This window comes from Monodelphis domestica, chromosome 7, assembly GCF_027887165.1.
Source record: "Monodelphis domestica isolate mMonDom1 chromosome 7, mMonDom1.pri, whole genome shotgun sequence".
Taxonomy (NCBI): Eukaryota; Metazoa; Chordata; class Mammalia; order Didelphimorphia; family Didelphidae; genus Monodelphis; species Monodelphis domestica.
The window spans coordinates 272152042-272179662 of NC_077233.1; the positions used below are offsets into that span (position 1 = coordinate 272152042).

General features: G+C 37.3%; 1 protein-coding gene across 1 annotated transcript; it reads left to right on the forward strand.

The window, feature by feature from the left end:
• Positions 1-591: 591 nt before the first annotated feature.
• ZNF367 (zinc finger protein 367) lies at positions 592-27073 on the forward strand. Its single transcript, XM_001368711.4, has 5 exons — positions 592-2164; positions 16449-16599; positions 20598-20717; positions 21359-21497; positions 24648-27073. Exons 1-5 carry the CDS (start codon positions 1715-1717, stop codon positions 24868-24870), a joined length of 1083 nt encoding a protein of 360 aa, XP_001368748.1. The 5' UTR covers positions 592-1714; the 3' UTR covers positions 24871-27073.
• Positions 27074-27621: the final 548 nt, after the last annotated feature.

Genomic DNA, 27621 nt, shown 5'->3' on the forward strand with positions numbered 1-27621 from the left:
TTGAAACAACATCGTGCCAGGCTGAGTATTTTGTATTTTGTCATAAAGGAAAATGGGAATCACGGAAGCTTTATTTTTTTTCCCTTGTAGGAGAGTGACAGATCAGATCTGTTTTAGAATTCTGAAAGGGTTGGAGGAGAGATATTAGTTAGAGAATTATTGCAATACTTAAGGTGAAGAGTTATGAAGGAGTATGGATTCGGGTGGTGATTGAGTAGAAGGAGTGTTTTGAAAAGTAAAGATTGGAAACTATTTAGATACTGCAGGTGAAATCCTATGGTTAGACAGACTGTATCCAGTTTGAAAACGAGATTTCTTGGGTATTGAAACTATGTTCTCTAAGGCTTTGCTAATGCAGGAAGAGCTCAGGCAGATGCTAGAATAGAAAAGAGGCTTCGAGCGCGATCTCGAGGACAGAACCAGCCTAGTGAACCAGGGAGAGATTCCAAAGCAAACGGATGGCCACAAGGCAATGAATTCCTCAGTGACCGCAACCCAAGGATTACTTTAACGAATAAAACCTGTTCTGCTCCAGAGACTAGGAGGAAGTTGCGGAAGGAGGGGGGCGGGGCGGGGACAAGGACAGAAATCAGATGAAAGGATTCCATCACCATTATTGCTTCTGTCCCTTTAAACAGAGCACGTGATGCAGACCGTTCGCGCGGGAACGGCTCGCACAACAGCAGCTAGCTGCAGACTGGGCGGGGTCGTCGGCGCGCGGGTTAGAGCCAACCGGGTACAACCGCCTCGCTCTTTCCACCCGGACTCCACCTTTTCCCATCAGAGTTAACCAATCACTACCTTACTCCGGGCCCAGCCCCCCTCCGTTCGCGCTGCCCAAAGCTAGACAAGCAGAACCGGAGGAAAGAAGAGGGTGGGGCTTCCGTAGGGGTGGGTCATTGAAGGCTGCGCGCTCCCCTAAAGTTTCGAACCTTGTTGGCCCGAGGCGAAGGACAAAATTAAGAGCAGTAGCCAATAGCAAAGCACAAACCAATCGCGCGCGCTCCCCCAGGCCCTCCTCTATTTCGCCCCGCTCTACCGGGAAAGCTTCGGGGATTGTTTATTGGCTGAAAAAATCTGTCACTCAAGAGAGAGCCGATTGGGTCCCGGAGCCTCTCGGTGATTGGTTCCGCCCAGGCGCGAAATGTAACGCGGGAAAAGCAGGAGCTGGGATATCGGTGGTAGCAGCAGGTTGTTATTTTCCGGGGCTTGGGAGTTTGGCTTTATTGTCACTTCGGGGCAACGTGAGAAGTCTGGGCTGACTGTGCTTCCCTTCCACCCCGCTATTGCGGGGCTACATCGGGGAGAAGGGGGGTCGATTCTGGTTCGGGTCCCTTCTCTGCTGCGGCTTCTTACAGGATCCCGAACCTCTGATCGGTGAAATTTCCACCCCCCACCCCCCCTCGACAGCTACCGGAGGGATCCCGGGAAGAGCCGCCACGGCCACCGCTGCCGCTTTCTCCTCCCCTGCGATGAGTCTGCGGCTGTTCTAGTGTCAGATTCAGCGGGGCAAGTGCTGCTGGTGCTGGAGCGGTGACTAGTTGCCGCGAAACCTTGGAGCCCTCCCTTGGCTCTACTTATCCGGGAAGGAAAGACCGTGCGATTGTGACCCCGCAGTCAGCACCAAGAGTGTGAAGTCCAGCGGCCAAGAGAGACCCGGGACGAGTGTGTGTGCGCGTCGCGGGGACTTGGGGGGCTGGTTGGAGAGGAGGGGATGATTCGGGGGATCGAGGCAGCTATGGCGGAGAACCAGTCCCCGCTGTTCCAGCAGCAGCCGCCGCCGCCCCCGGTCATTTTTTGCCATGATTCCCCCAAACGGGTCCTGGTGTCCGTCATCAAGACGACCCCGATCAAGCCCAAGAGGAGCAGCGAGCAGGAGCCGCCGCCGCCGCTCATCCCAACCAGCCCAGGCTTCAGTGACTTCATGGTATACCCTTGGCGCTGGGGCGAAAACGCGCACAACGTGACGCTGAGCCCCGGGGGCCCCGGCGGGGGCAGCTGCTGTGGGGCTTCAGTCGTGGCCGCCTCCCCCGCCTCTTCCTCCGTCAGCGCCCAGCAGGCGCTCCGGGGCCGGGGGGGACCGGCCTCCACCGTAGTGGCCACAGCAATCTCCGGAGGAGAAGAGGAGGAGGAGGCGGGCAGCCCGGACAGCAGCCACCTGAGGGTGAGTCTCCCCAACCAATCCCCTGGAGAAAGGTGGGGGTGTGTTGGGAGGAGAAACGAACGGGGGCAGCTTCGGACCCGTTAACGGGCAACTGATGCTTGCGCAGGGTAGGAGCGGACGAGGCTACGGAAAAGGGGGACAGAGGATCAGGAACGGGCGCGGGGAGAGATCCGTCCGAACCTCTAGCTTGCCCTGCCTGACACTTCTGGGCTGGGGGTACAGAAAGCCGGGTGAACCCGGTCGGGGTGTCCTCCCAGCACCCTAGACCGCGGGAATGGAACAGGGCGGGGCGGGGAGGATTTTAAAATGCTGGGGTTGCTTCCTGGGCCGGCGGCAGCTGCGGTGGCGGCTGTCAGAGGAGCCGACGTCACAGCCGCGCGCCAAAAAACGGGTCTGGCTGTCACGCGCCCCCAACCTCCTCTGGGGAGCGGGCGGCAATGAGGGCGGAGCGTGGGGGAGGGCGGGCCCGGGGGCAGGCGTGGCGCGAGAGCGCTGGGGCGGGACGAGAAACGGGCGCTCGGGCGGAGGTCTTGGCAGCGGAGGGGGGCGGCGAATTGAGGGGTCGGGCGGAGCGGGGGTAGGGGCGGCAAGAAGGTCAAGCCCTCCCTCGAGGGCCGGTCTTCCTTGCTTTCCTTCCTCCACTGCCGAGGCTGGCAAGGAATAGGTAAGAAAGCCGTCCTCACACCGGTTTACACCAGGGATCGGTGGGACGCCGGTTCAGTTCCAGCTACTGGGGGGTGGTTGGCGGTGGTCTGGGACGCTGAGGTTAAGAGCGCGCCTTGGCAGTACAGTTCAGGGACCCAACCCCAAGTCCCGCCTGGCCTGTGCCATTACCTTTGTCCCCAGCTCTTAGCACGAAGAAGGCCCTTAGAATAGAAAACTTCTTTCTCCCTGGGTTGTTTTGGCCTTAGTCTCAGAGATTTTATCCTGGAAAGCAAGTCTTCCAACTACTCAACGCAATACTGTATCTTTCAGATTTCGAGTCCTCTTACTTTTAAGAAGTGAAATGTGATATACATCAGGAAACCAAATGCTCTGGCGGCTTTGTTGCCACATGATTGTAACAGTTGCCTAATTGAATGTGATACTCAAAGTATCACTTTAAAAATCGCAACATGCATTCTTTCAGAGTGTAACATTTATTAGTTTTATTTTCAACAAATACATGTTAAGAGCCTTGTCTACTGATATAAAGTTCTTGTGTGCTAGAAGCTGTAGGAAGCAAAAAGATTGCAGTCTGTAATGTAGAATTGAAACAAAGGGCATCAAATTCTATGGGAATTCAAAGGCAAGAGAAATGACCTGGTGTTGGGATGAGAGTTGGAAGGGATGTACAGGAATATTTCAGGGTTAGCTGTTTTTATGGGTAAGTTTTTTTGTTTGTTTGTTTTTTTAATGGGACTGTAAGGGGCTAACAGGTGAAAAAGCTCTGGGTATCTTATTAGGTTTTCTGGAGATGTAGAAGTTATGAAGGGGAATAAGGGGAACATAATGCTGGAACCGTTAGTGCTAAATATGAAAGGCCTTGAATGCTGAGCTAATTAATTAGGTCTTTATCCCATCTGGAGCTCCGTTCAAGGAATTCAATCAGACAAATAACATGATTAAAACTTTTAGAGATATCAGTCCAGAAGCAATATAAAGGTTTGAGGGAAAGGAGGGCAATTTCAGCAGGTTGAGGTAAACATGATAAGTATCTAAACTCAGATGGCCCAATAGAAATGAACTGACTGGATGTATGGGCAAAGGAAAAAGTCAAAGGTTTCAAGTCTGGGTGACTTCATGAATTGTGACATAATTATCAAATATTTTTAGGGAGGTGTTTAGGAACATTTTAAATTTGTGGTGTTAATTGGGAATGTGAGTGGAGATGTCTAGAAAAGAGTTTGGAATCCTACAGAGAAAAACAGGAGATGGTAATTTGTGACTTCTACTTTGAGGTGGTAAACTTATGATGGAGGCATAATTTATAAAGAGAGTTAGACAACTTTTAGAGTGGAGTAAAAGAAAAATAAATGTAGTGGTAGATGGGAGAAATTAGGAAAAGGCAGTATATCAGGAAAGCAGCGGTTTTAAAAGGAGATATGGTGGCACATGTAGACAATTAAAGGGAGAGGAAACTTCTGAATTTGATTGGATATCATGTTTGAAAAACAGTACATGTACTTTAAAAAAAATTGATACATTTTGTTTTGTCAGCAGACAACTAAAACAAATACCTTTGCAAGCACATTTACAAAAGTACATATCCTTTGGAAATTATAAAATTCAGCATTAGAAGGGATCAACAGTTGTCTTTTAGAGTGACCTCTACCTGAAAAAAATTACAAAACACATAATATACCTGAAGATATCCAGTAATAAGGTTGCTGCCTCAAAGGATTCAAGACTGAAGATGTTATGATTTAAAATCAATTTTGCTGGTAAACTCTCACAGCAAAGCTCAATTAATGGCACTTCAAGATGATTGTGTTTAGAATAATTTCTTATTTGTAGGATTATTGAGGAAAGGAAGGTGATAAGCCCCAACACAGAGATTACTCTTTAGTTTCTCTCAGCCTTTCCTTCTAAAAATGTTTTATCATTATTTTTTTCTTTTCTTTGCTATTTTTATTCCTAGTGACCCAATCCACAATTGCAAATGAATGCAAATAAATAAAATACACCAGCATACAGGCTATGCCTAAATACCCACACTTCATTCCAGTCTTATAGTTTATCATTCCTTACCTATTGCCCAGTTGAGACAAGGGAAATAAATTCATGAGTTCTCTGCAGTTACCATTTGGTCACTGCATTGATAAGAGATCTGTTGTCTTAAAGTATTATTTTTCTTTACATTATTATGGTTATTATGTTAAGTATTTCTCCTTATTCTGCTCATTTTCCACTCTTGAGTTCCCAATTTTCTCCAAATTCTTAAGGCACATTAATGTTCTATACATTTATATACAACAATTTGTTCAACTGTTTCTCTTTTGTTATGTATCTACTTTGTTTCTAGTTCTTTGATGCAAAAAGTGTTTCTCTAAGTATCCATAATAAAATTAATTATATAGGAACTCCCCCCCCCCACCTCCTTGAGTGTAAAGATAATATCCTGGTGATGTGAAAGGTTCAAGCTAAATTTAGTCCTCTTTAAAACACCTTAAATACAACAGAAACAAAATTATCAATTAGCAACCAAGCTTTATTAAGTTCCTGCTTTGTGGCAGGCATTGTGCAGGGTACAGGGGATACAGACATTGAAATGAGAGAGCCTCTGACTTTAAGGCACTTACATTCTACTGATAAGTAAACAAAATATGTAGAAAATATACAGTGATGTGGGGGAATGGTAAAAACAAGACCAGGGAGGGGAGATCAGGAAAGACCTCATGAATGAGGTATATTCCCAGAATCAAAGGGCCATACCACTTTACTCCTCTTAAAGTATGGAATAGTTCTATTTCCCTCTCCTAGCTTTAGTTTTCTTTCCCAAATAACGTTTTTTTCTGTCACTTTCATCAACATTTATTCACTCATCACCTGAATGCAGGAGAGGTCATGAGTATAGCATTTAGTGTATGAATTATTGTAAACATTTCTAGTGGCAGAAAATCAATTCCCACAGTTTAAAGTCTTTCCATTGCAACCTGGTCTTCTTTGGTCTTCAGATTGTTAGAACAAGCAATGAAATCTGCAGTGCCATAGTGATAGTGCTTCTCTTCCTCCTACCCTTCATCCAGTTGCTAAATGTAATGAAGGACCTAGTGACTGTGCTCCTACCCACATTTTAAAATTACTGCTTAATTGGTTAAATTCTCAGTGGTAACAACTACTTTTTTTTCACATAGGAATGACCACACATAAACATAATTTGAGACAGGATAAGCATAGCAATAGCGTAGGGATTTTTTTGAGGGGAGGGGGTAGTATTGATTATAGCTCCAGAGCAAAAGCAAACCAAAAGGTATGGTGAATAAATTTCTATGTTTCCCCATGAAGGTAGTAGTTTATTTAAGCTTTTTCATTGGAGAAGTCCATCTTTTATTTATTACCAATTACATAAAATAAATTTCCACACTAGTTTTCCTCTAAGTTATATAATTGAATTTATTTCCCTCTGTCCCTTCCCTTCTCTCTCCTGATACTAGCAGGGGATTCTATCCTGTATAACATTTCCATATTGTACATTTTTTAAGTGAGTAAACTTATAAAACCAAAACCTGAAAACATAAACCCAAATAAACAATTGAAAAATCATATGCTTTCATCTGCATTCTGGAGAAATCCATCTTTTAGAAGCCAGTTTAATCTTACTGATTTTTGAAGTTTCTGTGTTGTGCTTTGCTTTTTAAGGTTGTGTTATGCCATGTATTTTTATGTGTATTTAGTGAACAAATAAAAACTATCTTCTATTACCAAAGCACTATATGGGGTGTAATACATAGTAGGAAAATATGCTTTTAACAGAGAGATAAGTACACGCATATACATAAACAACAGCAGTTTAATAGAGGTAAAGGCTTTGCTCAGTAGGTACTTTGTATTTGTTGAATTGAGAGTTGAAAGGCAGCTCTGACTAAAAATTGTGTGATAGAGGTGGCGGCATTTTTTAACTTCAGGAAAGCTATTTGGAAAAGTTAGAAAATCTTCATGGAGGAAGTTCCTTTTAAATTCTTGGTAGAATATGCAAATTCATGGTATTCTTTTGGGTTAAACAGCTTTCTTTCAGGTATAGAAATACTCTGTTTTGGGGTAAAACCTACTTATGATAGTTTATTCAGTTGCATTAATCAGATTGCTCTCTAGTTGAAATTATTTTCATCATAGAGTAGGTTTCATTGCCCATCATTGGTCTGATAACTATTCTGTAGTGACCCATCTTTTAGTTCCTCAGATTCCTCCAACAAAAACAAAATAAAGATAAGAAATCAGGTTTGGCAGGGATGGGGAGAAAGGCATTTTGTCTGAAATGGATGGTAGTGTCTTCCAGCAATTGGTGATATTAAAGACAAAAAAACAAACAAAAAGCCCCAAACTGACTAAAGTCAGGATGCTTTTTTCTATAGACAAAACAAGATTCTTTCCCTCTCTTTATAATGCCTGGCTTTCTTGCTTCTGTCTTCTTTCCCTCCCACCACCTCTCATAGAGGCTAGTGGCATAAAATTTTGGTTTCTTAATATTTTAGCATTTGAAAGGTCTATGATTTGGTTAGTATTGGCCTTCTTTAGCCACATAGATTACAGCCCCACTGGAGAGAAAATTTGTCCCGCTTCAACCAAATTAAGTGAAATTAAGTATCTTTGAACCCAGCTAGGGAGAGCTGTATAGTATATTACAAGGCCCATGTTCTAAGCTTTTACATTTTGTTAGGAGTCACCAGAACATATATTTGACTCACAGCTGTGAAGAGTCCAGGGTTGCCATTACACTATCATGAACTTGTAGGATTTAATTCTATGTAATTTTCAGTATTTTTATTCTAGCCAAAAAGAAAAAGTTCATGATTAAGTGATCCTATGTAATTGTCAGAATTTTTAGTCTTGCCCAAAAGAAAAAGTTTATATTTAAGTGATACTATGCTTTTTTTTTTGGTAGAGTGAATTTAAAATGTTACATGTTTATATCTTCTCATATACTTTTCCCCTTTACCCCTTTTGGCACAGAATTTTGAAAGGTTTTGTATAACAGGACATTTTACCTATATACTCTTGATGAGAATTGTTTCTTACCCCCACACACACATACACACATACACACAGAAACAAGATAGCTGTTTTTAGATTGCTAAGTAATATAACAATTCTATTTTTATGATTGCTTATATAAATATGAGTGCTTTTAACATGATCAAAATCAGTGAAACATTTATACTTTATTGTTACAAAATTTTATACAGTAGACTATTGAAAAAGTCAGGTACATTAACAACTGTATCAAAAGCTAAAAAGTTCTGGTCCAATGGAAATAGATTGCTTTTTTAGTTACTGTGATAACTCTGAAGGTTAACCCAACAAAACAAATGCCTTTCAGGATTACAGGTACCTGGATTTACCCATTGCTGTTTTAAAAAATTTTTTTGAACTGACTTTTTTAACTTCATATCCCTTTTGTTATTCTTTCCCTAGAAGAAATTTGTGGATCCCCTATTCTGTACTTTTCTACAACAAAGGTTTTTAAACATTACTAGCACATTAAATGTCTTGTAGGAGTTCAAATTTTTTGTTGTTGCCTCAATTTTTGTGTCTAATCAGGACCTATTTCTGCTTAAAATAGGGATCAAAAAATTCTTTATCGTGCAGAAGTGCAAAATCTTGTAAATGAATACCATTGGTTGTCATTGGCAGGTCTAAGGTATGTTTGTGGGGGAGGGAAGAGAGGAGGAAAAAAAGCTAATATGATAGGAAGTGGTAGATTGGCAATAATAATCACTTCAAATGCCACAATTTTACTAATTTTTCCTTAACAGTGACTTAATTGAAGGGCCACTTAAGATCCCGACTCCTCCCATCCTTAGAAAAATAGGGGATTATTTGGATTTAAAATAATTTATTCAAGATGGTGAAGTAGAGACAGCAACCCGGGTGAACTCTCCTAATATTCTCCTCCAAACAACTTTAAAGTAACATGTCAAATCGAATTCTGGAGCAGCATAGCCAACAAAGGTCAAGGTGAGACATTTTTCCTGCACGAGAAAATTTAGAAGGTTTTTCAGGAGAGGTCTATGACATTGGGTTATGGGCCAGCTGAGTGCTATGGCAACATCAGCAATGGGCCTTGGATGTGGCTCAGTTTTGAGAGCTCTTAGCACAGAACCAGAGAGAGAATTAGACAACTAGTCCAAAAGACATTATAGGGGACCCTGAGCAGATCCTGAGTGCAGGACCAGACACCGTTTGGCAATTCCATTGCCCCAAAATAGTTCTTGGTCTTAGTTCCAGGGTGGAGAGGAAATGGGTGGGCCTGTGGGTCAGTTACAAGAGAGTAGGGACCCTAGTCAAAATTCCAGCAGAGAGGAGGCCTAGCACTTGCAGCTGCAGATAAATGGGGCCCTTCCTGGGTAAAGACAAGAATGTATATCAGGAGAACAGTGACCACAGATCTACCAGGATAACACCACTTTTGAAGCACTGAAAATTCCCCATTACCACCCTTGCCCTGTCCATAACTAGCTCTAAAAATGGCATCAGGAAAAATCCTGAAGCTTGGGACAGTGCTTTCCACCCCTAGGTGAGCAGAGCTCTAACATAACAAGAAATAGGCTGGGGAAATGAGCAAAAGAAAAAAAAAAGAGCCTGACCCTAAAAAGCCACAAAGTCAGAAGACAATGCAAAAACAGCCACAAGCAAGCCTCAAAGGAAGCCTCAGATTTGACACAAGCCCAGAAAAAGTTCCTAGAAGATTTCAAAAGATAAGCATGGTAGAAAAACAATTAGGAAAAGAAATGAGAGAGAGAGAAAATTATGAAAACAAGTTGGTAAAAAGTGGTATAGAAATATTGAAGAAAATAGCACCTTAAATAACAGAATTAGCCAAATGGGAAAAAAGAGATACAAAAGTTTACTGGAAAAAACTGCTTAAAAGCAGTATTCGTGAAATGCAAAAAAGAGGTAACAAAAACTCACTGAAAAAAAATTCCTAAAAATTAGAATTGGGTGAGTGGAAGCTTAATGATTCCATGAGACATCAAGAAACATAAGTCAAAAAATGAAAAAATAGAAGAAATCGAAATATCTCATTGGAAAAAATCTGGGAAATAGATGGAGAGATAATTTAAGAATTATTGGACTACCTAAAAGCCATGATAAAAAAAAAGAGCCTAGATATGATTCAAGAAATTATGAAGGAAAACTGCCTCATTATCTAAGAACCAGATGATAACCTAAAAATTGAAAGAATCCACCAATCACCTCTTGAAAGAGATCCCAAAATGAAAACTCCTATGAATACTATAATCAAATTTCTAAGCTCCCAGGTCAAGAAGAAAACATTGCAAGCACCCAAAAAGAAACCATTCAAATATTGTGGAATCACAGTCAAGATCAGAAAAGATTTAGCAGCTTACACATTAAATGAGTAGAGGCCTTAGAATGTGTTATTCCAGGAAACAGAGGAGCTAAGGTTACAATCAATTACCTAGCAAAACTGGCTGCAATTCTTTGGGGGGGGGGGGAATGTAAATTTAATGAAGTTAGAGGACTTCCATGCATTCTTGATAAAAAGACCAGAGTGAATAGAAAATCTGACAGTGAAACACAGGATTCAAGAAAAGCATAAAATGATAAGAATGATAGAGGAATCATAAGGGATTTAAGGTTGAACTATTTACATATTCCCAGATGGGAAGATAATATATGTAACTCCTAAGAGCTTTATCATTAAGTCAAGTAAAAGGAGTCTACTTGGATATAGGGCAATAGTTTGAGTAGATGTTGGGATGATCTCAAAAAAATGAAGGGGTGAAGAAGAGGGATGCATTGGGAAAAGGAGGAGAGGAAAAACAAGACACTTCATCTCACATAAAAGAGGTGCATAATGAAGAACTTTCATAATGGGAGGAAAATGGTGAGCAAATCTTGAACCTCCCTCTCATTAGAATCCATCCCTATATCCACGAGGGATGCAACAACTACCTTGGATGGCTGAAACCTCAGATATAAGCAAACACCTGCTGACGCCATATGTAATGTGATTTTCTTGTACATACATATGTGTAATAAAGCTTAGTTGATAAACACTTGGTAAAATATCAACATTAAATATAATAAAATCCATTTTACATTATCATATAGTACTGCATAGTCCCCTTTATCTATACAGAATATGTTTCAAGATCCCACTCCCCCAATGGATGTCTGAAACCTTGAACAATTATTCCTTTAATACCTGTATTAATTTTACTATTGTGCTGTTCCTTCTCTCTCCTGCCTTTGGCTTGGGGCTCTTCAGCCTCCCAACCCCTGAAAAAAAAATTCAATTCAAATGAAAGCAAAACTGACAATGGTGAGATTGCCACTATAGGCAGATTGCTGCCACAGGTAGATAGATCTCTTGTGCAGAGAGAGGATACCTTTGTACTACTCCATCCCCCAGCCTGCTTGCCTTATGTCCCAGCTCCTTCCCTCATCCAGAAGCATCCCCTTTTCTTGTCTCCTGCCTTCCCCTGGAGTGACCCTAAGTAAATGAAACCACAGAAATCAAAACTATGGCTAAGTGGGAACTACTGTATACACAGGTGTGTGAAAAAAGGTAGAGTCAAATTAGGGTCATAGTGGTCAAAAGCAAATAGAGTTTTGAGGAGGGATGAGATAGAGGATGAGAAGGATAAACAAGAAAATTGAACAAAGGGAAATAATCATAATTCTGAATCTTAATGGAATGAACTTGCTCACAAAATGGAAACAAGTAGAATTGATTAGAAAACAATGCAATCTTATAGGTACACTAAAAACAAAGAGGAAGAGTTAAAATAAGGGGCAGGAGCAAAATCTATTATGCTTCATATGAGGTTAAAAAAAGGCAAAGGATAGCAATCGTCTCAGACAAAGCAAAAACAAAATGAGATGGTGTAATTAAAAGAGATAATGAAGGAAATTTCATTTTTCTAAAAGGTACCATAGATAAGTAATATAAATATTAAACATATATACAGATACACACATACTATATATATATATAGTATAGCTATATACTATATACTATATATAGTATAGTATATATATAGTACTGAGCTACCCAGCTGCCCCCTGGCATAGCATCCAAATTCTTAAAGGAAAAGTTAAATGAGTTACAGGAGGAAATAATAAAACTTTACATCTAGAGACTTCAGCTTTCCCCTTCAGAATTAGAGAAATCTAATAAGAGAAACAATACAGAGATTAAAAAGATGAGTAGAATATTTAAAAGTTAGAAATAGCTCTCTTAAAGAAAATTGAATGGGAATAGAAAGAATACCTTCTTAGTTATGCATTGCACCTTCACAAAAATTAACCATGTATTAAAACTATATTGGTGAACCTATGGCACACATGCTAGAGGAGGCTGCTCCCTTTCCCACTCCACACATGTCTGAGGACATTTCTCACATCACCTGCCTCTCTGCCCAGCAACCCAATGAGAGTGTTTTCCTCCCTCCTTTGTCTGAGGTAAGGCAGGGGGCTCACATGCAGTGAGGGTTGAAGTTTGGATACTCAGTCTCTAAAAGACTTGTCATCAATGTATTAGGGCATTAAAAACCTAACATACAGAAAAACAAATATTAAATGAACCCTATGGGGAGCATAATGCAGTAAAGATTACCTTTGATAAAGAGTCTTGGAAGCATAGATTGAAAATTAATTGGGAACTAAGTAATCCTATAGAATAAAGCCAATGAACAAATAGAAACAGTTTTATTAAAGAGAAGGAAAACAATATACCACATACCAAAATATATGGGATTCAGCCAAAGCAGTACTTAGGAAAAAGAATTTTATTTTTTGAATGCTTAACATCAGAAGAGAGATCAGATCAGTGAATTGGGCATAAAAGTTTTTAATCCACTAGAAAAAACATAAAAATTCCCACTTAAACATCAAACTGGAAATCCTGAAAATCAAAGGGGATATTGATAAATTTGAAAGTAAAAATGATTGAAATAATAAAACTAGTTTTATGGGAAAACCAATAAAATAGATAAACCATTGCTTAACTTGATTTTTTAAAAAAGAAAACCAAATTATTAGTATTTAAAGTGAGAAAAAATGCACTAACCATGGAGATGAAATTAAAGAGATTTTTAGGAGTTATTTTGCCCAATTATATGCCAATGAGAATGGCAATTGGAGTGAAATAGAATATTTTCTAAAATACAAATTGCTCAGATTCATGAGAGGAAATGGAATACTTAAGCAATCATATATTATAAAAATTAAATAAGCCAGAAATGAACTCCCTAAGAAAAAATCCTTAGGTACAAATGGATTTATACAAGTAAATTTTATCAGACATTTAAGGAGCAATTAATTCCAATACTATATACATTTTTTGAAAAAAAAAATTAGGTAAAGAGTTCCTACCAAATTCCTTCTATGACACAGATCTGGTTTGTTGATACCTACACCAGGAAGAACAGAGAAAGAAAACTAGATCAATTTCCCTAATAAATATATTGCTACAGAAATTTAAAATATTATTAAAGAGATAACAGCAATATATCACAAAAATTGTACACTATGATCAAGAGGGATTTATCCCAAGAATGCAGGACTGGTTTAATATTAGGAACATAATCAGTCACAATATCAATAACAAGAAAAATCATGTTTATAATCTCAATAGATGCAGAAAAAGTATTTGACAAAATATAATGCGTTCCTATTAAAACACCAGAAAGCATAGGAATAAGTAGAGCTTAAATTGATAAACCATATCTATCTAAAACTAGAGCAAAAGAATACTCCTCAATGGGTATAAATTACAAACTGCCTAATAAGATCAAGGGTGAAGTAAGGATGTTCATTATCATCTCGATTATTTGATAATTGTACTAGCTAGTTAAAGCAATGACCAGAAAAAAAAATAACAATAGACAATGAGGGAACAAAATTATCACTCTTTTTGGATGATATGATTATATACTTAGAGAACTCTAGAGAATCAATTAAAGTAGTTGAACCAATTAACCTATATAGTCCCATGCTACAAAATAAGCCCACATAAATTATTAGCATCTCTATATATTAACCAACAGAGTAGAAAGAAATAGAAAAAGGAAAGCCATTAAAATAATTGTAGGTAATAGAGAATCCTTGGGAGTCTACATGCCAATATAAACCCAGGAATTCTATGAAAACAATTAAAAAACACTTCACATGAATAGTTCTAAATAATTAGAGAAAGATTAATTGCTCATTAAATGCTTATATAATAAAATAATTCTACCAAAATTAATGTAGTTATTTATTGCAATACCAAACAAGCTACCAACGAATTATTTTATAGATCTAAGAAAAATAACAATTCATCTGGAATAACAAAAAAGTCAGAATTTCCAGAGAATAAATGTGAAGGAAACAGCCTAGCAATACCAAATTTCAGATTATATTTAAAAAGCCCTGTTATTGTTAAGTCATTTTGGTCATGTCTAACTCTTTGTGATCCCATTTTGGGTTTTCTTGGCACTGATACTTGAGTGACTTGCCATTTCTTTCTCCAGCTTATTTCATAGATGAAGACCTGAGGCAAACAGGGGTAAGTGACTTGCCCAGGGTCATTTATAAGTATTTGAGGATGGATTTGAACTCAGGAAGATGTCTTCTTGACCTAGTCCAGTGCTCTATCCACTGCATGATGTAGCTACTCCATCAAAATACTACGGTACTGTCTAAGAGTGGTGGATCAGTGGAATAGATAAAAAACACAATAAATGTCCATAGTAATACAGTATTTAATTTAAAGTTCAAGGACTCAAGTTTTGGGGGCAAGAGCTCACTGACATTGTTGCTGGGAAAACTTGAAAGCAGTTTAGTTGAAAGTTGATGTAGAACAACACCTCACCTGGCATACCAAGATAAGGTCAAAATGGATACATCATATAGACATAAAAGGTGACCTCATAAGCAAATTTTCAGTTTTCAGAAGAAGAAATCAAAGTTATCAGTACTCAAATCAAAAAATGCTTTAAACCATTATTGAGTAGAGAAATGCAAATTAATTAATTAATGCAAATTAAAAGGAATTAAAATTAAAAGATATATTGACTAATATGCAGAAAGAAAAATGACAAATACTGGAGAATATGTGAAAGAATAGGTACAATAATGGGTGGAGTTGTGAAATAATACAACCATTCTGGAGAACAATTTGGAGCTATGCCTAAAGTACTATAAAAATGTGCATATCCTTTAAAACTAGCAATCCTGATTCTAGGGTTATATCCCAAAGAGATCAAAGGAAAAAAACTTACATGGACAAAAATTGAGCAGCTTGTGTGTGTGTGTGTGTTGGTATAAAGAATTGGAAATTGAACGGATATTCATCAATTGGGGAATGGCTAAACAAATTGTGATATATGATTATGATAGAGTACTATTGTGCCGTAAGAAGTGACAAGGGGGATAGTTTCAGAAAAATCTAGGAAGACTTAAATGAATTGATATAGAATGAAGTGAGAAGAACAAGGAAATCGTTGTTAAATGGTAACAGTAATATTATGAAAGAAAAACGATCAGTCCAACGATCCAAGGTAATTCCAAAGGATTTATGATGAAAAATCCTATCCATCTCCAGAGAGAGAATTGCTGGACTTAATTTTTTCACTTTTTTTTTTTGCTATTGTTGCAACATGGCTAATATAGAAATGTTTTGCATGATTTCACATGTATAATTGCTTGCTTTTTCAATGGGTATGGGGAAGAAGGAATAAGGGAGAGAATTTAGAACTCAAGTTTAAAAATATATATATATATGCTTATTATATCTTCTACCATACTACCTATGTTCCATTTATATAACTTGTCTAGTAGAGAATATGGGTGTGTACAATGAGTTGATGATTTCTCTGCCCTTTCCCAGAGCAGGTGGTAATGATTTATATTATCAATTTAACCCCCACTCTGTTGTTAGCAAATTTTTCATATTTTATAAATATTGCCCATTTTAAGGTTATTAGATGAGAAAAGAGGCTCATCTGGCCTTTTGAAAGCTTTTTGTGGACTGCTGTGGATAAAATCAGTTAGTAATCAAATTACAATTTCTAGAGTTAAACAGATAATTTGGAATCCATTGGAAAGAAGTTTTTATTCTAAAAATCTTTTATCATAGGAAAATTATATATTCCACAAGTTCACTGAATCACATCAGGGACCACTTGTTAACTTATTTCAAAGGTTGGCACTTTAACCAAATCTGGCATTTGAACTAATCATTTACTGATATCACTTCAGTGTTTTATGATATTGCATTTGGTTGAAGGGGTTGTTTTTGTAACATTATTTAATGATCTTAAGACGTATTTAAAAGGAATCTGCTATTCACAAAATTCTAAAGTACATACTTCTTCAGTTTCTGAAGAGCATCAGTGCAAACCATTAAAAAGCAACTTCTCTTTTTTTATGTAACAATGAAAATTCCTTCAGGCATTCTATAATTTAGTTTGAATTCTTATTATTTATTTACCTGTAGCCATTTAATGCCTCCTGATATTTCTTTTGTGGGGGAGGGGACAGAGTGTTGCCTTTACTATTAAGAGATTCCATGTAATTTTCAGAAAACAATGATGCTCATAGGATTTTCTTTTATTCTCCCTTCTAAACACAGGATGGGATCAGACGTGGTCGGCCCAGAGCAGATACTGTCCGGGATTTAATAAATGAGGGAGAACATTCTTCTAGCAGAATCCGTTGTAACATCTGTAATAGAGTATTTCCAAGGGAAAAATCTCTACAGGCACACAAAAGGACTCACACTGGTATGTAGAACAGTTTGTAAAGTAGTAAATATATTTTACTTGAAATCCTTAAAAAATATTTAGGTATTATGAATATACTTTTTTATTGAAAAATACATCTTTTCCCACCTTTACTATTATGATATGTTGGTATGTGAAGTGAAGGACAGTATATTTAAATGACTAGAGGATCAGTCTCGGAATCAGAAAGACTTGAATTCAAGTCTTACCTCTGATTTATATTAGCTGTATGACCACAGGCAAGTGATTTAACCTCTTACTTCCCTCAGATAAATTCATTTTAAGATTTATACATTATAGAGAAGTTGTTGCCAATCTGTACAGGAAGTTCCCTACAGAAACAAAGTCACAAATAAAAAAAAGCAAAATTTTTATAAGTTTGGGAATAGGGAAAAATTCATTTATGGAGATAGAAGGAGGATTGTTTCTGAACACTGGGAATATGTGACTTTTATTAATTCAAGGCAATTCAATAAATATTGTACAAGCTTATTGTTACTAAACTGTCATATAACTAATATTGAAATGCTATTAAACTCATCTGTTCATAATTGTTGTAGTGAATTATTTGTAAGCAGAATATGAAAATGGATAAGAATTTTGTATGGTCTCTCTGAAAATGTGTCATTTCTACCAAAAAACTACTCCAGGGAAGAATTTCATTTCTTGTGTCAATTCATCTGTCTAAAATTAAAAACATCACTTTAATATACCAACTTATCTCTAAGCTAGAACATATATATGTATATGTATTTAAATATAAATTATAATTTTTACTGCCCTCCTCTCCAATATCTCAAACACTTCTATTCTGGCTTCTGACTTTATTCTTCACTGAAACTGTACTATCCAAGCTTGTCAGTGCTTTTAATTGCCAGATCTGACGGCTTTTTCTAAATCTATATCCTAATTAACTTGTTAGCACCTTTTGATCAACCTGTCCTCCTGAGGAGTTTTTCTGGGTTTTTGTGATGTTGTTCTCACTTGGTTCTCCTCATCCCTTTCTTCCTGTTCCTTCTCTGTTTCCTTAACTGGGCTGTTGTTCATACCTTATCTTCTAATAATGAGTGTGCCCTGAGGCATGGTGTGGACCCTCTTTTCTCTACATACTTCCTCTTTTCTTGGTGTTCTCATGGACTTGGATATTTTATTTATTTATTTTTATTTTTATTTTAAAACCCTCACCTTCCATCTTAGAATCAATCCTATGTATTGGTTCCAAGGCAGAAGAGTGGTCAGGGCTACGCAATGGGGGTCAAGTGACTTGCCCAGGGTCACACAGCTGGGAAGTGTCTGAGGCCAGATTTGAACCTAGGACCTCCCATCTCTAGGCCTGGTTCTCAATCCACTGAGCTACCCAGCTGCCCCCTTGGTTATTTTCGCAAAGCAAAATTACTCCCAGGTGTATATAAACCCTTGTCTCCCTTATGAGGTATGTAGTCTCTTCTTACCAGTTGCCTATTGGACATTTGAAATCAGATGTTTAATAGGCTTCTTAAATTCCACATATGCTCCCCCAAACCCTTCTCTTGCCCTAATTCCCGTTTTTTTGTCAATTACCACCATTCTATTCATGCACATGTGCAACAGTGTGGTCATCCTGGATTTCTCACTTTCTGTTCCCTCAGGTGCCAAGTTTTATTAATTGGACTTTTACTTCTCTTGCACCCATCCTCTTCTGTCCACTCACATTTCCACTATCCTAGTCAAGGCCTCCGCACTTCTCACCTAGACTATTTCAGAAGTCTTCTAATTGATTTCCTTTTTCAAATCTTTCCTTCCAGGCTATCTTCCACATAACTGCCAAAATAATATTCCTAAAATGCAAGTACGAACATGTTGCTGCCCTGTTTAGGGAATTACAATGGCTCCCTATTACTTCTGGGATATAATATACTCTGGTCTCTCATTTAAAGCCTTTTACATTCTGGCTCCAATTTACCTTTCCAGCCATACTATATATAAATTACTTGAAACATTTTCTCTTATCTCTGTGTCTTTGCATCTTTTATGTCCTTCTGTCACCCCCACTTCTTAAAATCTGTAACTTCCTTTCAAGATGAGTACCAGTGCTATTTCCTACATAACATCTTTCCTGTTTACCACTGGCCACCAGTGCCTCTCCCATCAAATTACCTTATATTTATTTAGAGTTAGTGGATAGAGGGCTAGATTCGTAATCAAGAAGACCTGGGTTCAAGCCCTACCTCAGGCACTTTCTAGTTATAAGATTCTGGACATGTTATGTAACCGCATTTAGTCATAGTTTCCTCATCTATGAAACAGAGATAATAATGTAACCTACATAGGGGTTTGAATAGGGATTATATTAGAAAACATATGTAAAGAACTTGCAAACCTTAAAGTGTTTGTATATATTTTGTATCTTTTGATATTGTACATCTTGCTTTCCTCAATAGAATAAAAGTCTCTTGAGGGCAGGGACGTAAATGGTTTTAGGCAAGCCAGGTTTTCGAAAGGTTCAATACAATTGCTTTCAAAAAACATCACTAAATCAAAGGCCAAGTCATATTTTAAGTAGTCATTCTGTTTGAGGCATATATAATAAATCAAAGTAAGCTTAAAGTTCCTTCTTTCTTATGGGATAATCCTGGTATATAGCATTTTGCAGCTAGCAAAGCACTTTTATAATAATAATCCTGGGAAGGTTAGTAATATCAATACTACTCTTTTAATTTCATAGATGAGGAAACAGGCTCAGAGAGGTTAAACGCCTTGCTTCAAGTGACCTAATTGGGACAGTAATGGATCCCAGACTGAGTTCACATTCTGAGTCCAAATCCACTGCTTATTCTACTATGCCATACTTTTCTCTTAGAGATTATGTTTTGTTAAATAGATAAGACTGATTTATAAAGAGGTTGTTCTCTTAGTAATTTGAACATTTGCTAATCTTATTTTTTATTACTAACTTGTACTGTCTCTAGGAAAAAAGGATTTGCTTCTTAATTGGCAAAGATTTTTTAGAAGTATTCCTCCTTGGGAATTTTTTACAAAATTCATTTGTCCCGTGAAATATAATGAAAGTACCAATGTTTTACTTGTTACACCATTACATCTAAACATTAAGCTTTTTGGAATGATGTTAGGATGATCATATAGTAAGTATTTATGGAATATCCACTCTGTCTAAGAATTGCATATACAGTGGGCAAGAAAAGACAAGTAAATGATAAGGTCTTTGTCTTCAACAAGTTTGCGGTATGTCTAAGGAGCTAAGAGTAAGACACCGAATAATTGAAAACTACAAGCATTAACTTGTGTGATACAGACTATGAGTGGAGAGAATATGAACGATGTGAGATATGGTCATAGAATCTACATTTAATTGGATATAAGATTTGAACGAGAGGAAAAGGGTTAAAGATGACCAAGGTTTTGAGCCTGGATGACTAGAGATGATACCTTCAGTAGACAACAAACTTCTCTTTTGGAGGAAGGTAGAGGGAGGAGGAACAAGAATGACTTTTGTTCTGGCCAGTTGGACTTTGAGACACCTATGGGCTATCCAATTTGAAATGTCCAGTAAGCAGCTGGCTATGTGTGGGATTATCCAGAGCATATGATAAGAATAGTGATGTAGAAACATTTTCCTAGCAAGCTAGAGGGTATTGTGGTCATTTCCACGTGAGATAATGAGGACCTAAACTAGAGTGATGGCAATGGCGATGGAGAACAGATGGATAGAGAAAAAATACATTTGGAAAATTCAGTAGAATGTGTTGACTAACAGATATAGGGAATAGATGAAGGTTAAAGAAAAGATGATTCAAGATTTTGATTTGATTTGGTGATTTGAAAATTAAGTCCCAGTAAGAACAATACTGTATTCGTGGGTGGATAACTGACATTAAAATGAATCGTTTGTGCTTCTGCCTCCAATATCCATTTAGACTAAGAAGAGTCATGTTTGTTATCATTTATGCTTATTTATCCTATCTGCATTTATTTGTTTAAAAGTTCTCTTTATATTATAGGTGAAAGGCCTTATTTGTGTGACTACCCAGACTGTGGGAAAGCCTTTGTTCAAAGTGGACAGCTCAAAACACATCAACGTCTCCACACAGGAGAAAAGCCTTTTGTTTGTTCAGAAAATGGTATGTTATATTCTTACCTCTTAAAATGGGTGGAATGTTCATGGGGGTGGGTATATTCACATGCAATGTAAGATAAGGTTTAAAATATTTTTAACTTAAGAATATGCTTTTTTTGTAGCGTTTAGAGTTAGATTTATCAAAGACATGTTGCTTTTATTGCTTTGATACATGCATATTTTTGGATGTTTGATTTTAAAATATTTAAAATAGGCTCATAATTTCCATTCCAAAGTGGTGGTGCTGTGTTCAACTGTAGGTGATTAGAATACTAATCATACCTGATATAGAACTTTAAATTTTCAAATTACTTTTCTTGTAGCATTATTTATTATCCCCATTACCACCTTGTAAATTATGTAGTATATTTTAGAGATGAGGAACTGAAGCTGAAAAACATCAAATAGCTTGTCTATGTAGTTTTACAATATGTAAGTGTTGGCTGGATTTGAATCTAGGTCTTCATGTTTGCCAGTTAAGTGTATTTCCTCTTCCTCAATTCTGTCTTACCCAGTTATAGGAGAATTCTGACAAAAAAGAGGATGTTAACAGATTTCTTTTTTTTCTCATTCCTCAAGGTTTTGTTTTGTTTTTTAACATAATTCTTTTGAGTTTATCCTAAAACTTACTTTTTTTTTTTAAAGGATGCTTAAGTCGATTTACACATGCTAATCGCCATTGTCCTAAGCATCCTTATGCAAGGCTGAAGAGAGAAGAACCAACTGATGGACTGAACAAAAATCAGACTGCTGACAACAAGGCTGTGGCAGAGTGGCTAGCAAAGTAAGTTATCTAAAATTCATTGTACACAATTTACATATATGCTATGTAGTTGAAAGAACAAAAGCAGGAAGCAAATGGGTAAAATTTTGGTTAATAAAGAAAAGAGGCTTTTTTGTATCAAGTGGTCTTCTTAAAAAAACATTTTAAAATCCTATTTACATGGTGTAGTATTTTGTATCTTAAATACCAGCACAACAAATTGCCTTTGTTTTCTCTGTATTTTAATAAGTGTTCTGACAATGTTAAGGATAGACTATTGGGAGGAGGGGACTTCTGAAACAAGGTTCTAAAAGTCACCAGAAATATTTTCATAATTGGGTAGCAGTAGCGAAATTAATTGTTTAGAAGAAAGGTTCACACTTTTTTTATGTATGAGGGATCCCTTTATAATGTCAAAAATTTTGCAGAACATCTTAAATGATAATATGTCCTTGGTGTCTATTGATTAAGAAAATATAATGACAAAAGATGCATATGAATTCAGTAATGCTTAAATGAATTTGTATTTCATCAATTGAAACAACATATATTTGAAAAATAGTGGCAGATCCAGTATTCAAACTCCCAGTTCCATCTTTCAAATATTTGAAGACATTCTTTTTCCACCTCATCCTTTTTTAGTTTACATTATCCTCTGGTTTCTTTAACCAGAATATGAGGGTAAAGCATAATTTCGAGATTCCTTACTATCCTGGTCACCCTCCTGAATGCTCTTCAATTTGATGATGTCTTTTCTGAAACATGGAACACAGAATCAGATGTTGTATTCTAGATTTGTAGTATGACTAGACAAAAGTATATAGGACTGTCAACATAATATGTTTCTCTTTGTCCAATGCAGATTGCATGAATTTCTTGAGGAATCCAGATTGCTCTGTTGATGCATTGAACTTAAGGAACCCTAAAATTCCTAAGATTTTTTTTAATATCATCTAACTCACCTCTCTGTTCTTATAGTTGAAAGGCTGATTTTTTTCCTCATTGTAGGACTTTGTAGTAATCTCCGTTTACATGATTTGGCTCATCAGTCTAGATTGATACTAGTTCAATCTTTTATTTCAGTAGAGTTTAGGCTTGTTTTGTTTTGTTTTGTTTTAGGGAGGTGGGGAGAACGGGACTTCCTATATTGTCGAAGTTGGAAGTGCAGCAGCTACTCCTAGATCTAGTCTCACTATTGATTGACCCAGGAGCTTTGACCTCTATTTCTGATCTTACTCAGTTTGCCCCTCTTTAGGTAGCTCAGTGCCTATCTCCTGCTCCCAGGGGTTCATCATTTTGATTCCAGTCTTAGTTTGGAAACCTTATTGGCTTTAACTGTAGCTAAAAGTACTTGGCTTTGGCCCATGAGATTCACCAACCTTGGCCTCTCCAGTAGCAGGGATTACACATGCACCAGTGTTAGTATGGTCTTGATAGTTGACCCTCTATGCTCATTTCTTAAGACTGGGGTGGGAGAATGAAATATAAAACTTGAAAAATGATTTTTAAAGCTTGATCTTTTTTCCCCTTGCCCTGGCAATTAGCATGACTGAGAATATTATATGAGAAATACTTAAAATAAATAAGGAAATAGAGTGCCATTTTCTTTTAGGAAACCAAACTTTTTCTTGAAGAGAGGCAGTGTGTGGTGGGCATTGAAGAACTAGTTTCTAGCCAGGAAGGTCTGGATTCAGGCTCTCCTTATTACATTTTGACTGTATGCTGCTGGGAAAGTGATTAACCTTTCAGTGTTCCAAGTGACTCTAAGGTTCTATAGTAAAGAGCTGGAGCTTACATGCAGAATGTATAAGGGAATTTTCTAAAGCAGTGATGGCAAACCTATGGCATGGATGCCAAAGACAGCACACAGAGTGTTCTCTGTGGGCGCGTGGCCTCCCTCCTACCACCAGAGTTCATTACTAGAAAGGACTCAGGGGGAGCTGTTGCTGTCCCCCTCTCCACTGCACCTGATGATATTTTTTCACATCACCTGCCCCTTTGCCTAGTAGTCCAATGGGAGGGCTTTCTCTCTCCCCTGTGTGGGGTAAGGGAGGGGCAGGCATGGCACTTGGTGGGGGGTGAACAGGCATGGCACTGGTTGGGGAGGTGGGGCCTGGTACTCCATCTCTAAAAGGTTTGCCATCACTGGGCCAGACCAAAAAAAAATCCCCACATACACACAAACTTTTCTTAGAACATTGTTTTGATTATGCCACAGATCACAGAAGCCTTCATGGTCTCTTTATTGCCTTATTTATTAAAATCAACCTTTGCAGTGTTCTATACTATTCCCTACAATAATCCTCTGCTTTAGTCAAACTGATCTGCTCACTGCCTTTTAAACATAGTCTTATTAAAATGGTTCCTTAGCCTTTGCCTTATCAGCATCTTGTCTATCCTTCAAATGCAGCTGTAGCTGCTTCAGAAAAGTATCTTGATATTCGCCTATCATCATGATAGCCTTCTTGAGCAACTGTATTTTAAGCTTCTGAAGTACAGGCACCACATTGTAATTATCTCTTTATCTCCCAGACAGACTAACACAGTGACTTTATACCTGGTAGACAGTAAATGGCCGTTGAGTTTACAGAGTGCATCTTCTTAGCCAGGAGTCCTTGCCGATAAACACATAATGCTGAATTTGTGCATAGCATTTATGAGAGAGTTCTCTGCATTTATTTATGCATGTCATACTTCATTACTCAGAACACAGATGAATATGTATTGAAAGATAGGAGCCATGACTTATATAGCAGTAAATAACATTGAATGTCTTCTATGTGGCTAAAGATACAAGAAAGATTTTTGTTTAAGCCCCACAGTGCCTAGAACCATACCTTGCATATAGTATGCATTAAATGCATTGAATGAGTAAATATTGATAATTTCAATTATTTTTTTTAAACCCTCACCTTCCGGCTTGGAGTCAATACTGAGTATTGGTTCCAAAGCAGAAGAGTGGTAAGGGCTAGGCAATGGGGGTTAAGTGACTTGCCCAGGGTCACACAGCTAGGAAGTGTCTGAGGGCACATTTGAACCCAGGACCTCCTGTCTCTAGGCCTGGCTCTTGATCTACTACTGAGCCACCCAGCTGCCCCCTCAAGTATGTTTTAAAGTAAATGACTCAGCTTGAAAGTGTACTCTAAATCAATGTATGCTCATTTTTTTAAGGTATTGGGAAACAAGAGAACAGCGCACCCCAACCTTGAAAGGCAAGCCCATTCAGAAAGCAGATCAGGAACAGCAAGATCCGTTGGAATACATTCAGTCTGATGAAGAGGATGATGATAAAAATGGGGCTCGCCGACTTCTTCAAGAACAACGGGAACGCCTACATGGAGCTCTTGCTCTCATAGAGCTTGCAAATCTGACCGGAGCGCCGCTTCGTCAGTAGCATGAGAACTTAATCTTTCAATGTACAAAATGTACTGCCCAGCTTACTTAACAAGTAGATTCTTGGGCACAAGCTAAGCACCTTAATTTGCTTATCATAGGCTGCTATTCTGTAGAAATTTATGAAGAATGTTATTGCCCCAGAACATGGGGTAAGAGAGAATTGCACTTTTTTTTGTATGGAAACTAATTAGATGTAAAGTTTTAAAGTATTTTGTAAATATGGGACTGCACAGTGCAGTGTTAAAAACTACATAGTGTGGGAAGCTAGATTTTGCAAGTTTAATGCATTCATTTGAAGCAGTTCTCACAAAAAGCACTTTCCAAGTATGACACTTGTCTGAAGAACAGAATGGTACACAGAACCAAAGAAGGTTGAAATAGATTATTTATCAAAACATTTAAAAATGTATATTAGTATTTTTAAAAATACTGTAAACAGTGAAACAGGCAAGATAGTATTATATATGTATATACATGCATATATACATGTAAGATATATTTTTAATTGAAAAATAGTGTGCCTAATAGGGGAAGAGAAATTGGGCCATTTTGAAAAAGGTGTTCTAATTTATGTGCTAGGAAACAGCTAGTTATTTGAGGGGGTGGGATTAACAGTTCAGGATCTTCACTGTAATAACAAAATCAGTCTGACTTTGTTTGTCTAGGGCTTTAGAACTCAGTCAAATTTCTAGACCTGAAAAGCACTTGTTAAGTTGGGAACTTTTGCACATTGCCAGAATTCTCATTTGCTAAAATTGAATGATTAGTCTTGCAAAGTCTAGGTGATGTGATAACAATTGGTAATATTTTTCATATTACAGGCCCTGTAATAAGATTTGGCACTTGGCTTTTGTTAATAATAAAAGGGAATATTTACAGGGTTATTTTGATTTATAGTGAACTATTTTAGATCTGTTAGCAAACACTAAATGTTAACTGTACTGCTTATTTAGAAATCTTAGTAAATAGAAGCCTCCATATTTACATTTTTCAGTGCATTAAGTCACCTTATTGCTTTACTTCAGAATAACATGCCAAGTTATTTTGTGTTCACTAAATTTAGCTACCAGTTAAACACTGCAGAAAAATACTAATTACTCAAATAAGTAGGCTTCCAGAGATAATCATTACTGCCAGTGTATTAAAATTATATAGTGGTTTTTATGCCATTTCCCCAAATAGATTAGGTTATGAAACATCACTTAATGTACTTAAGCATAAAGAGAAGAAACAAAAGCTAAGCAGTCCATCTCTTGTGTAAGTTTGATCACTTTAGCTTTTGTTTTAAGCAGCAACTAACAACCATAGCACCATAATTTGTAGATTGCTTTAATTGGTTAACAGAGTACGCATCAAAATAATAGATAAAGTTGGGCTATTTCAGCTTCTTTAAAAAATTGAAATGATATCTTGCAACTGTAGTTTAAACATTTTAGGCTTCTTTTTCCAAAAATCCCAGTGTGTTGCAGTACACAGAACAGACATCCTAACATGTGGCCATGGGGAAGGGGATGCATTTAATTGTCAAGACACGTAGCTAAAGAATACAAAAGGAGTTATGATAGTAGCAAATAATGTTTATGATGAGGACATATTTTGAAAATGTAATTCCTCTGTACAGTAGATTGCCAATCTTGAGGTTGTGGGGTTTTTTGTAATAGAGAATTTATATTTGTAATGGTATGAGAATTTTGTTTGTAATCTGGTACATAGAATTTTAACTTGTTGGAGCACTTAACCTAAGCAGTAGTAAGAGAGGTTGTATCATCTAAGTCATGAAGATTGTTGTCTCAAATGTTACCTCTGGAATTTTCCCCCTCAAAGTAAACAATTAAAATTGGCCAATTAAGACTGAATCTTAAAAGAACTGAAGAGCAACACTCTTTTTTATCTTGGGACATTTAAACTACAATACATTTATCTGGCAGAGCATGGGTAATATCAATTTAAACCCTAGTGCCAGGATCTGATATATTGCATAGGAAATAACATTTAAGGCCTTCAAAATTAAACTTTTTCTGTTCTATAGTTTCTCCAATCAGTTCTTCCTAATTTGAATAGTTTATTGGCAACCATATTTTAATTGTATAATTGGAACAATTTAATAAATTATTTTAAGCACTTGACTACAGTAACATTAAAATCTTCCTTTTTTGATATAAGCTATATTCTTCAGCACAATATTAAATTGAGGACTAAAATTTGAAGTGTATTAAGTCTGTTTTTTTGTTTTAAAATATGGTTTACATTCAAATTTTTTGAAGTTTTTTTTTATGCTTCACGTGGCAAAGTTTATTTTAGCATGAGTTGACAGCATAAAAATATGCTGTAATTTTCATAGGTGTTTGAATAAAAATTCATTTTCACTTTAAATTTAAAGCATATGGCCATTCTTATCTAGTTTTTTCTAGGTAGGTATTTCATTTTCCTCTATGGGTCATTATTAAAACTGTTAAACTGAATTTTGTTTGCTACATTACCACTATTCTTCCAATGCTTGAATATAGTGATAAAGATAATTTAGAAAGCTAAATGGATAAAAAGGCTATGCTGTGTATAATTCAAGTCCTCAAGTGGAAAAATACACAACATAGTTGTCCTTTTTTGGCCCCCTCATTCAAAACAGTTTACAGATTGTTTATTTTTCTTCCTGATCATCCATAAATTCTCGCTGATCTTTATAGAAAGCTTTAAGATTTCAAAGTACTTCATGGACACAATCTCATTTTATCATCAAAACAACCCTATA